Source organism: Lactuca saligna, chromosome 5 (genome assembly GCF_052625555.1).
Source record: "Lactuca saligna cultivar CGN05327 chromosome 5, ASM5262555v1, whole genome shotgun sequence".
Taxonomy (NCBI): domain Eukaryota; kingdom Viridiplantae; phylum Streptophyta; class Magnoliopsida; order Asterales; family Asteraceae; genus Lactuca; species Lactuca saligna.
In genome coordinates this window covers 99,463,519-99,475,968 of record NC_136421.1, presented here as the reverse complement: position 1 = coordinate 99,475,968, position 12,450 = coordinate 99,463,519, and the positions used below count along the sequence as shown (strand labels likewise).

The 12,450-nt window shown below is 33.0% G+C and overlaps 1 protein-coding gene across 3 annotated transcripts; it reads right to left on the bottom strand.

Moving 5' to 3' along the window:
* Positions 1-3,751: 3,751 nt before the first annotated feature.
* Positions 3,752-9,831, bottom strand: LOC145048851 (T-complex protein 1 subunit beta). Of its 3 annotated transcripts, none has more exons than XM_078997477.1 (13): positions 9,691-9,814; positions 9,543-9,616; positions 8,519-8,557; positions 8,360-8,416; positions 7,520-7,585; positions 7,315-7,426; positions 7,049-7,177; positions 6,845-6,916; positions 5,792-5,907; positions 5,241-5,317; positions 4,610-5,095; positions 4,222-4,537; positions 3,752-4,133 (listed from the first exon to the last, which is right to left on the bottom strand). In XM_078997477.1, the coding sequence occupies exons 3-13, from the start codon at positions 8,522-8,524 to the stop codon at positions 3,987-3,989; spliced, it is 1,584 nt and encodes a 527-aa protein (XP_078853603.1). In that variant the 5' UTR covers positions 8,525-8,557; positions 9,543-9,616; positions 9,691-9,814; the 3' UTR covers positions 3,752-3,986. The 3 variants fall into 3 exon arrangements, with proteins under 3 accessions (XP_078853603.1, XP_078853606.1, XP_078853602.1); XM_078997480.1 differs by having other exon boundaries at positions 9,543-9,613; positions 9,691-9,808; XM_078997476.1 differs by lacking the exon at positions 9,543-9,616 and having other exon boundaries at positions 9,691-9,831.
* Between the last annotated feature and the right edge of the window lie 2,619 nt (positions 9,832-12,450).

Genomic DNA, 12,450 nt, shown 5'->3' with positions numbered 1-12,450 from the left:
CCCGAAAGGGTTTCATGGACCCCCACAAACGCGACACGTTGTTTTTGGAAGCGTCCAAACTTAATATTTTGCTCTAATCTCTTATCCATTCTATGATTTTATGAAAAGAGAAGTATTTTTTTTAGTTGTGATCATTGTGATTTTAAATTTATTACTAGCTCATATTTCTTATTAATGATGTAGCCCTAATTCATACCCAAAATGAAGAAATTTAGGTATTTTAAGTGGATAGATGATTAGCTACAACCTGGATATTACAAACAAAAGTTGTTAGAAATGAAATAGGAAATGAGAAAGTTGGAGAAATTGGTTGCAAAGGCTAACAGTAACATACAAGCTCTTAAAATGCAAATGTTTGAGGGTTTGGATGCAAAAGGTAAGAGTAACACAATCATCCTACCACACAAAGCACATACAATATCACACATAGTGTAATAAAAAAACTCACCTGAAGCCAGCAATCCAAATCTCACATGCAAGACTCCACAAGTGAATCAGCTAGCACGAACCACTTAAATTCACCATTAGACTCATCTTAGCAATCAATACCAAAGAGATGTCAAACCTCAGTCCAAAGCTCCAGTTCCCTTAAAGTTTGACCAAAAGTCAAACTTGTTAATGGTGGTGGTTTACATCACTGGTGGTAGAATGAGATAAGATGAGGGTTTTGTCCAGATCTATGTTTAGATAATAAGAGGATTTCATGGACCCCCACAAACACGACACATTGTTTTTGGAACCATCCAGACTTAATGTTTAGCTCTGATTTTTTTTCCATTCTATGCATTTATGAAAAAAAATGTATTTTTTAGTTGTTATCATTGTGAGTTTAAATTTCTTACTAGCTCATATTTCTTATTAATGATGTAACCCTAATTCGAACCCAAAAGGAAGAAATTTTGGTATTTTAAGTGGAGAGATGATTAGCTACAACATGGATATTACAAACAAAAGTTGCTAGAAATGAAATAGGAAATGAAAAAGTTGGAGAAATTGGTTTCGAAGGCTAACAGTAACATACGAGTTCTTGAAATGGAAAAGTTGGAGGCTAACAGCAACATAATGGTTTCTAGAGTTCCTAATAATGATATCATAACAAAATTTAACTAGTAGGACAAATTAGTCTTCTTATATCAAAAATAATCAATCAAACTTAAAACAAAAAAGAGCATGATGATCATTATAGCGAAAAAATACTTTTCGGGGTGAAATATGCAATTTTCAATAAAACACACAAAATGTAAAAGATAGCCTTTTATTTATTTTGATAAAAAAAAAATAAAGACATTTTGGTCTTTCTATAACATCCGAGTTCCGATTATGTTTTTCCCCTGTGTAATTGAGGATTTTATAGTCCATAAGGAAGTAAAAGGATGGCGCGAAGCAGGAAGCCGTTTATCGCATATACTGAAAAATCTGAAAATCTAGAATTATTTGTAAGAAGCGCAGAGCACCTCTTAAGAGGCGTGACGCGCTTACGACCCCGTGGGTTGATCGTATTATTAGGGGTTTTGGACTATTTAAAGGCCATTAACCCCCTAGGGTTCAACCAATCTCAGCTTCCATGACCTTTTGTGTGATTTTCCAGAAACTTTAACTCTCCATTTCTTATTCTTGAGCTTATGGTTAATTTGTGAGCATATTTCTCCATTTTTGAGTGAACTATGATGATCTTGAAGTTCTCAAGGTGTCATTGAAGGAATGAGAAAGTATATATCCATCAAAGTTACTTCATTTTTGGAACATTGTAAGTGTAAAGTTTCTAACTTGGTATTTGGATTGCTAGATCTTATTATTTGTTGTTGTTGGCATATTTTAGTCCATTTTGTTGGTGATCTTGGAGATGAAGGAACTTCAGCACCATTTGAGCTATTGGAAATGTCCCTTGGACCTTTTAGACTAAGAAAGTTTGGACCTTTAGCCTTTTCTTCAAGTAGTGAAATTATTAGGAGTGTTTTAGGTCATTTGGAGTGTACAAGTCTAGATCTTGGTTGTTGTGGTATGTCTAATGGATACCGTTGGAAACTTTATCCATTTAGACTTTGTTAGAGTTCATATTTGGAAGATAGGGTTGTGACTTGATGGATTAAGTCAAAAGCCCTTGTGAAAGAGGCTTAGACATGGCGCGCTTTTTTTGGTGTGACGTGCTTTTAAGGTTTTCATAAATGTATATGTTTTAGCCTGAGATCTTGATTGTTTTGTCCTTTTGTGGGCTCGGGGCGCCCAGAGGAAAGCGTGGTGTGGTCGTTGACCAAATTGTTGACATGTTGACCTTTTGACTAAGTTTGACCTTGGGTCAAACTTTAGGGTTTAGGGCATAGTTGAGGTTGGCCTTTGATTTGATGTCTAGGTGGTGGGTGCGACCGATATGTTAGTATTCGCATGATGTGGTGATTATTCGGTCTATTTACAAGGTGAGTTTTCTCATTGTATTAGTTATCTCATAGTTGTGTAAGATGTGATGGTAAATTTTTTACTATTGTTGTATATTTATATGTTGTATTTGAGTCGTCGATGACTCAAGGTCACTGAGGACTCGGATTACCGGATATGTTGTATTTGAGTCGCCGATTACTCAGGGTCGTTAAGGAACCGGATATGATGTAATTGAGTTGTTGATAAGTGATGACTTGGGGTTGCTGAGGACCCGAATATGTTGTATTTGAGTTGATGAAGGGTCGGGGTTGATACAGACTCGTTGTTATAAATGTTTAGTTTTGATGTGATGTATGTGATATTTTAGGAAACTTGTTAAGCTTTGGCTTACAGTTGTGGATTAAATGTTTTTCATGTACTTTATCAGTTCGTGATAATGCGAATGCATGATTGTACACACACATCAACAGTTTTATGATTCGAGATTTTGTGTTGTTTTCCTTGTAACATTGTTTTTGAATTATGGTTCATGAATAAATGGTTTTGCTTTGGATATATCTTTACGAAAACAAGTGTTTATTATATTTTAATAATGAAAATTTTATTATGGAAATCGAGATGTTACACTTTCGGTATAAAAAATAATATAAATCACTTCGGTTGAATTTCATCCATTTTACACTCCAAAGAATCTTAAATTGCAATTCCGCCTACTTCCATAAAAATCCACAAAGCACACTCTAATTCTCTCAATATTTAACTATTAAGCTAATCGATATGGGTCTATAACGTTTGTGGAGGAGCTGACATGGCATATGGGTCTTTGACGTTTGTGGAAGAGCTGACGTGGCACCTCCTTTACACCGTTAAGATCAGGCAAACATCGCCCCCAATTGGCACCATTCTTTTCATTTTTAATTTAAATATTAGGTTCGTATTAAATTATTAGGTTCATATTAAATTAGTAAGTTTTTATAAAATTATATTTGTTTTTATAATTATTTTAAAAATTACAAGAAAAAATGACATGAAACTTATTTTGGTTTGGAGACTATTTTTCACCGGTGTGGTGTTCAAGAATGATACAGCCTTTAAGATAGCACAAAAAAAATTGATGTTATAGCATTAACATGCACCCATATTCATCAGCCTTAGCTAAAAATGTTGTATCAAATGGTTATAATTTAGCAAAAGAAAATCGTTTTTGTTGTCTTTGTGCTTAAAACAAAACAATTTTTTTATGTTCCAAGTAAATAGATTCTTTAGCATCAGGTTTTGAAAATGGTTACTTTTCTCCTTGGTTTTTCTGGTTTTGGGAGAGTTTACTTAAAATAAAACTCATGTACCAACTAGTAACTAGCAAGTATGGTTTCGCTGAAGTGCAAAATATCCATCTATTTGATACTTGAAAATTCGTAGATGCAAACACAATCAAACAAAAAGTTCCATCAAGTAGGCATCTAATGAGTCCACTTACGGATGAGTACGATAACAAAACCAAGCCACAAAACACTTTTCCACATCCATTTTAGTCAATAAGCACATAAACATATTTCGTAAACAGCATTGATGATGACATGACATGACATAACAACATATCATTATGCTGTTCACATTCTGTCTTCTCTCCTCCTGGGGGCACATGTGATGATCTCATCAACTCTTAGAATCATCTCTGCAGCCTCAGTTGCAGACAGCAATACACCCTGTTTCACCTTAAACGCCTCCGATATCCCAAGCACAGACATATCTCCAACCTAAACGTTTTGTTGTAAAACATCAATCACAACATAATAATTGCAGCCAAAAAAAAAAAAAAAAAAAAAAAAAAAGAGAAACTCTTACAGAGCCAGTAATGACATCAATCCCAGCATTGCTGTTCTCTTTGTGGTGCTCTGCCCTAAGTTGAGCAATCAACTCAGCACTATCTAATCCAGCATTGTCAGCAATAGTTGTTGGGATTGCAAGTAGGGCCCGCGAAAAAGCATCAATCGCATGGGATTTTTTCCCGGGTGTTTTACGCGCCAGCTCATCCACCGCCTTTGCCATCACCATCTCCGGCCACCCGCCGCCCAGAAGCACCCTACTGTCATTTACCGTCTGAGACAGCACACATAACGCATCGTGCAGAGACCTTTCCGCCTCATCCAGTACATGAAAACTGCAACAGCAGCAACAACATTCACTTCTTGTTTACAAAAAAAAATTTAAAAGTAGTCCATACAATACATACCTTGCACCTCTCAAAACAATGGTACATGCCTGGCCCATTTCAACACCCGAAAAGTGGATCAACTTATCTTCACCAATCATAATTTCTTCAATGAGTTTACAGTGACCGAGTTTGACTGATTCTGGATTATCGAAAGTGGATGCAATTTCACCACCAGTGACCAAAGCCAAGCGCTCGATTCCATCAAAATCAGCATGCTCGATTGCGAGAATTCCTGCATCTGCAAACAACTCCTCGGGGAAATTGTAGATTAATTGTCTGTTAACAAAGCAATTGATGCCGTGACCGATGATTTTTTGAACTTTCTCTCTCATTTTTTCCTTCTCGGCTCCTTCAATTTGAGCAACTTTGGCCATTGAGTCGACTCGGACTCGGGCCCCGTAGATTTTGACTTTGTCTGTGTCCATTGCTGTGTTGGCTACCAGGATGTTTGCGTTTTCTATGCGTTTTGGTTGTCCCAGACCAATCTTTTTGTCTAGAATAAATCTGCATCGACAAAAATTGGTTATATTCAAAGACCTAAATACAATTTTCAAGGTCCCGAAATGGAAGTTGTTGCAATTTTTTTTTATAAAGAGAAGACGCAGTTAGCAAAAAGAGAGATTAATAAGAATAAGATCATCTGACTCACCCCTCATCCAAAAAGGAGTCCTTTAGTGAACCTCCAGCCTTTTTGATGATCTGGATTGACTCCAAGTTTGTGCTACCCTGATAACAAATTGAATTTATCAGAAAAAAAAAAAGCTGCATGTAAGTTATATCATGTGTCTAATTGTCTATTTTACCCCTCGGAATAATGTCGTGTCAGTTAAATTTATATACCAACAGAAGAGTAAAATATTTAGATTGATCTCCAAAGACAGTGGTTAGATGAATTTCCATAAAACATAAGTCAGATAGAAATATGAAAGTAGGACATGGTTCTGAGAAAGAAATGTATAATCTATTTTCATTATATGTTATATAAAAATGCTCATATGTTCAAGAGTAGTTTTTACTTTTTAATTAATAATCTAGCATAATTTTAAAAATTAACACAATTAGAAACAATTCATAAATAGGTGATGAAATTACTGTTAGAAGATAAACCATTAAAAAAATTAAGATAGAAGTTAGAAGCTGATGAAAAGATAAAAAGAAAATTAATAATAAAGTAATAATAACAGCGGGTTAACTACTTACTTTTAGCCTCATAACAGCATCAACAGCCAATGTTGCAAAATGTTCCTTGTCTTGTGAAAGAATTTTAGAACTCAAAGTGGTCTTTGCAATCTTCATTAAGTCTGACCTAAATTTCTCTGCAATATTTAACATTTTCATAGGATTAAAAAGAGCAATCTAATCTTCATTTATTTATATTACATTTCAAATGCAAGAAATAGCAATGGACTTTTACTTATTTGTGTGTTATACAATACTCATTTAAAAAAAAAAAAAAATACAATTCTCATTTAAATTTTTTCTATTACACTAAGAGATTGTCTTTTAAATAATCTATCCAATTACAAGATTGTACTTATTTTTATTTTCTGATAAAGACATTATATGAAGAAAAATCTAGTAGTGATAAATGCTTTGTATTTGGATCATATTTATATGATTGAAAAATTACCCAAAGTACAATCTTATACTCCCTCCATCCCAAAATTATGAACACAGAGATTAAGAAAACATTAATTACCACTAAATTTATTAAATGAAATGACAATTGTACCCTTAAATGAAAGCATGGTAGGTTAACTAATAATGAGGAGTATTTTGGTAAAAAGGGATATTTATTTTTAGAAGTATGCTATTATTTTGGGACAAACCAAAAAGGAAACGTGGACTATTAACAGTAATAGGAGGAAATGAAACTAGGATGCTAACAAACAAATGAATTTCTTGCATTTAACCCTTTTTCTGAATCCTGGAGTTCATATAGAGATAAGTAAGATTTTTAGCAAGATATTTTCATTATTTGTGTAATCATAGCATTTTAGTTTGTACACACCATTGCACTTTTGAATTTCTTGTTATCAAGCCAATATATAGCAAACAAATGAATGAAAATACATATAGCTATTTCATGCATTTAACCCTTTTATTTATGAATCCTCGTGTGTTCTTTTAAAAATAAGCAAGATTTTTTATCATTGAATATTTAAGTGATATTAAATGTAACTAGAATAAACTTGAAGCTACAAATATAAGAAACTTCAAAAAAAAAGTATGATTTATGTAAACAATCAATACCTGCATCTTCTTTGTTATTCACCACCCTCTGTAACAATGCATTTCGGGCACAGTCAGCAGCCATACGGTAACCTGAAAATAAGAGAAAGAAAAGAATCACATACAAGTAATTTATGTTTTATATTTATATGATGTTATTAATTTATTATAGATAAATATACAAGTATTGCATTTTTGAAAATGAATAAAGCATGATGATGTCACCTGATATGATTGTCATTGGATGAATTTTTGTAGCTACCAACTTCTCAGCCTCCCTTAAAAGTTCACCAGCCAAAACCACCACTGAAGTAGTCCCATCACCCACTTCATCATCTTGCACTTTTGAGATATCTAATAATCATAAAACTAAGGAACATACTTTTTTTTCCTACCTTTGATTTATTGAAAATTAACACCACCTTAATAACCAACATGTGACAGTTTTTTTATTGCCACATGGAAAATGATTTAGAATATTTCAAGGATACCAATGAGGACTTTAGCAGCAGGGTTATCAATATGAAGGGACTTTAAGATTGTGGCACCATCATTAGTCACTGTCACACTATGTCCTCTACCTGTTGACTGTAATATTTTATCCTGCAAGTTTAAAAATTAAGTCATATAACTATTTGTTGTATTCACTATTTTAGGAGAAAGGAATTAAATGTGAAAAGGAAAAAAAAAACCAACCATTCCCTTGGGTCCTAATGTTGTCTTTACCAAGTCAGCTATCGCCATGGCTCCAACAAAAGATGCCTGAAACCCAGAAACATAGATTTTTTTAAGTATAAAGAAAAAATTATAAAACGAGATTTTATAATCCTAAAAGGAGGTAAGATTATGTTTATCAGTGATGAGTGATCCAAACCAACCCAGATTTTAATTAAATATAATTACTCTCTCTTCTTCACAATCCACATATACTGATATACACCCAAACATTTTAAATTTTGTTAGTTTATTAGCAATCCTTTATAAAAAATATATATATATTAATTATTGACAATCAACTTTATTGTTTTTAAGATTATGAGAATATATACAATAAGAATTTATTCAGTTCCACAAAAACTGAACTTTTATTATTATTACTATTTTGTCTTCTTAAGATTATAGGAAACATAAAATAAAATATGATAATATGCCAATATTGGTCTTTATTTGTAGAAAAAAAAATTACAAATTTTGGTGTATTTTGTTTTTAATGAAAATAGAGCCTAATTTCTAACCAATAAATTTTGTTAATATAATAAAATGAACCATCAGATGATGACACGTGGCAGATAGAGAAAGAGCCAACCCAACCGAGATTGGTTTTTACCTTTTTTTAACTGTTTCCTTTTGTCTTATTTGAAATTAGTTACCAAAGATCATGAGTAAGAGTAACCATGATCTAACGATTAACCAGATGAACAAACACATCAGTGCAAAATTACCAAATCAAGCATCAATCACCAAATGTATAACATATACATACATACAAATACATGTGTGCAAAATTTTGTCATAAATAAGGCAAAACACACTCACCATTCGGGCTCTTTCACCCTTTTCTTCTGTAGCTTCATCTTTAAAAAGTCTTTCAACCTGAGACACAAAATATTCACTTGAATGAATTGGGGTGCTAAAAAAAGAAAAGAGAAACAGGACCAACTAAAATTTAGTAAACTGGATGAAAGTGTAACATACCGCCATATAGAGAAAGTAGATTGATCAAATTCAAATGCTCTGAAACAAAACAAAACAAATTCAAGTTAACCATTATACATAATAAAGAAGTGGTGGATCATTAACTTATATTCGTAAATGCTTCTTTTTCGCTATTATTGCAAAGAAAAGTTACAAATTTTATACCAGAGCATAAATACAATAAAAATAATCTTTAAAATGTAACAACCAGTGAATACAGAATTACACCATATGTGAAACTCGATTGTCCATGAGTATTTGAAGACACATTTGCTACCTATATGAATAAGATTCTGTATAGTAATATAGTATCTCTTCTCTATGAAGAATAATTAAAAGGCATCTTAAGCATGATTAAAGTCTTGGGGTCCTCTTAGACATAGACACTACATTTACTTATCTAACCTTGACCTATGGTAGTTGACGAATGCCATGTTGTGGTTTTACTACTAAGTACTATTTAGGCTTTCAAACTTACACCCAACACCCATGTCATGATATATAAGGTTGTCTAAGAAGTAAGAAATTTCCTTCCATTTGCCATATATCACTCAAAGGGTTGAAGGGGGATGCATAAAGCTGTTGGAAAGGGCCAATGTGATCCTCTTCCACCCCCTTTAGGAACCTAGGAGAAATTATTATCAATTCATCAAAACAGCACTTTCTAACCTAACCCATGTCATAATATGCTCCTTCCAGTCCAGTTTGCTAAAGCCCCCTTACATGAATTGCAAAAAAACGACTTGTTTGACTGATATCACCATTTCATAAGAACAACAACCATTATCCAGCAATAATACACCTAACCGTTCACGATAACAGAGAGGAGACGGTGAATCAATATGTGCACCATATCAATCAAGTAGCTACTTCAGTAGTGACGTAGAATAACACCAAAAACACGCACGTTGTCTGAAATGTTGAAGAACTGTGTACCGAAACTCCAGGAACAGATCTCCAATGTAAAAAAGCATTCAAAAAACTGAACAAAGTATTTCTTATAACATCTGGATTATAGTATTACCTAATTTATTATTTGCTAACGATTAGCTCGCAACTGACGAGGCGACACTATTTCTATTACCCTTTCCCGATCTCCTTGATGTATACCGAAATGTTTAGCGTTAACTAACAAAATGAAAGAGAAACATGAGTAACAAATGAATACATACTTGTTTTACTTCGATCTAGCGGCTAGTTGCCTACTTCACACTGATGTTCTTCCTTTTGCGAAACAGAGAGCTCGACTACTGTTAGTCGTGTGTACGTTGCTTTTCTGAGGTTGATGAATTTTAGGGCTACAAACTTTGTGGTAATGGGCTTCGTTTACCCAAACCCGCTGGATAACCCGGGTTGCAAATCCGCGCCATGTGGACCCTGGAAGATTATGACTAGAGTTATGAAGAATTTCATATAGGATCTTTTTAAACATCAAACTTGTTAACTTTAATTTTTCAATATTATATTTATTTTTTATAAATTTTCAAAATATCATATTTACCTAAATATTTTTTTATAATGTTTTTAATATTTTATAATCATTTTTATACCTTAGAATTATTATAATAATTAAGAAATTTAACCATATTATTCTTACGTCTATGATAATGAAATGTGAACTTGTAAATTATTAGAATGTCGGCATCTTGATAGACAAAAAGATTCATCTTTAACCCTTTCGATGAAATATATATTTTGATTGTTTAGTTTTTGTTGTTATTGATTATTATCATTTTTGTAGATGGAAGATATTTTAGATATTATCATTGATATTTTGTTGTTGTAATTTTTTTTTGTTTTTTTTAAACCTTCTTCTCTCCTATAAATACATACATATTAAACATCAAACATTATTCACACTACTCTCTATTCTCTCTATTTTCTTCTAAAATAATGAATCCCGACAATCAAACTTTAACTTCCGATCGAAAGAAAAAAGTCATGGTTTGAGTATAAACATCCCTTCTTGAAACATTTTTGCTATCGATTCATCCCCGCAAAGAGTTTACCGCCCCCAACTCGATGCTCTCATTCAATCCCTACTACAATTCCAATACCAAAATGTTGGACAAGATTACCCGATGCAAGTTCCAAATGTTCCGTCGTAAATGTTTTCAAACTTTGTTGTGTTTCCGGATCAACAATCATCAAATCAACCTCAACCCCAAACTCAAACTCAAACTCAAACCCAAACCCAACAACACCAACTTGTCCATGAGTCAAATGACACAGAAGAAGAAGACATGGTTCCGAAACTCAACCAACACCACCACCACCAAGACGTAAAGGGAAAAACAAGCGCGCGAGGGTGACGCGCAACCGTGAAGACAAAAGCCGACAACATGGGTTCCACACGAAGAGCTAGTTTTGGTCAAAGCTTGGGTTGATATTTCTGAAGATTCGATTCAGGGAAACGCACAATTGGGAGACCATTTTTGGTTTCGCATTTTAGAATGATTTCGAGAGGAGCTAGGAAAAGGTGACGACTATCGTACGAAACATCAACTTAATTCGAAGTTTCGAGAAATAGCAAATGGGGTTTCAAAAATAAAGGGGTTGTACAACAACCTAAAAACCCAACGAAAAAGCGGTCAAGACGACGAACAAATACTTCAAGAAGCGTTGCAGTTTTACCTTGAGGAAAGTCGGAAAACCATTCAAGTGCCACGATTGTTGGAAATTATTGGTCCGATTTCCTAGGTGGAAAAAATAGGAGCAAGAATTTTTTTTGGAGTCCAACAATCAAAGCGAACGAAAACGGGCTCTAGTGGTTACACAACCTCCTCCGATGCTCAGGTCGGTCTAGATGTAAATCAAGACGACGAACTCAAGCTAGAAGAAATTGCCCGCCCAATGGGTAGGGACAAAGCGAAGAGAAAGGGAAAAGGGATTTCTTCGAGTGCATCTGATTTCAGCGTGGACATTGACGAAATGCGAAAGATAACATCGACGTTTGATCGATATAATCTAAATTTCTCAGAACGTTTGGCTTTTGATAAAGAAAAATAAGAAACAAGGAAAAAGGAGCGGGCGGAAAGACAAGAAATGGAGGACATTAAGTTTTTGATGGAAAACATCGATCATCTTTCGGGACCGGCTCTCGAGTTCGTGATGAAAAAGAGGGAAAAAATTCTGAAAAACTATTTTCCGTAGGTTGTTGTTGGTTAATTTGATTTTTAGTTTGTGTGTGTGTGTGTTTTTTCTACTTTTTTAAATTTTAGGTTTAATGTAAGGTTTATTTTAATTAATGAAATGCTTTTTATTTTTAATTAAAATTTATGTTTAATATTAATTTAAAATTTATAATTCATAACAAAAAAATTAATTTTATTTAATAAAAAAAAAAGTAAGGGAAGGGTTTCCCACCCATTCTTTGGGTTTTAGGTGAGGGAAAAGAGGGTATGGCCTACAAAAAGTGAGGGAAGCTTCCCTCCTACTCCTTCCGGTCTAATAAATAAAGATCTTTTTTTTATCGCATGTTATATTTTAATTTATTTTGTCACATGTAATTTTATGGTTATTTTAAATTAACTTTTATTCCACATGACATTTTATGATTTTTTTATTTTATTAAAATGTAGATAATATTTATATTCAATAACTAGTTTATAACCCTTGGGAACCATGGTTATAAAATTAATTAAATTTTTATAGTAAAAACTCAAAATTATTAATCAATAATTTTATATAAATTATTTTAAATAAATTATTAATTAAGATATATTTTTTAGTTATATAAAATTATAATTGATTCAAATAAATACGCGGTTATATAATTTGTATTAATTTTATTTTAATGTTATTAATTTAATGTAAATAGAGTAAAAATTTTAAATTTTGAAATTTAAAGTGGAGAATAATAGGTTGACAAGTGGTATGATATTAATTAGGAGACCTAAAAGGATGACACATGATAAAAGGAGAATCAACCT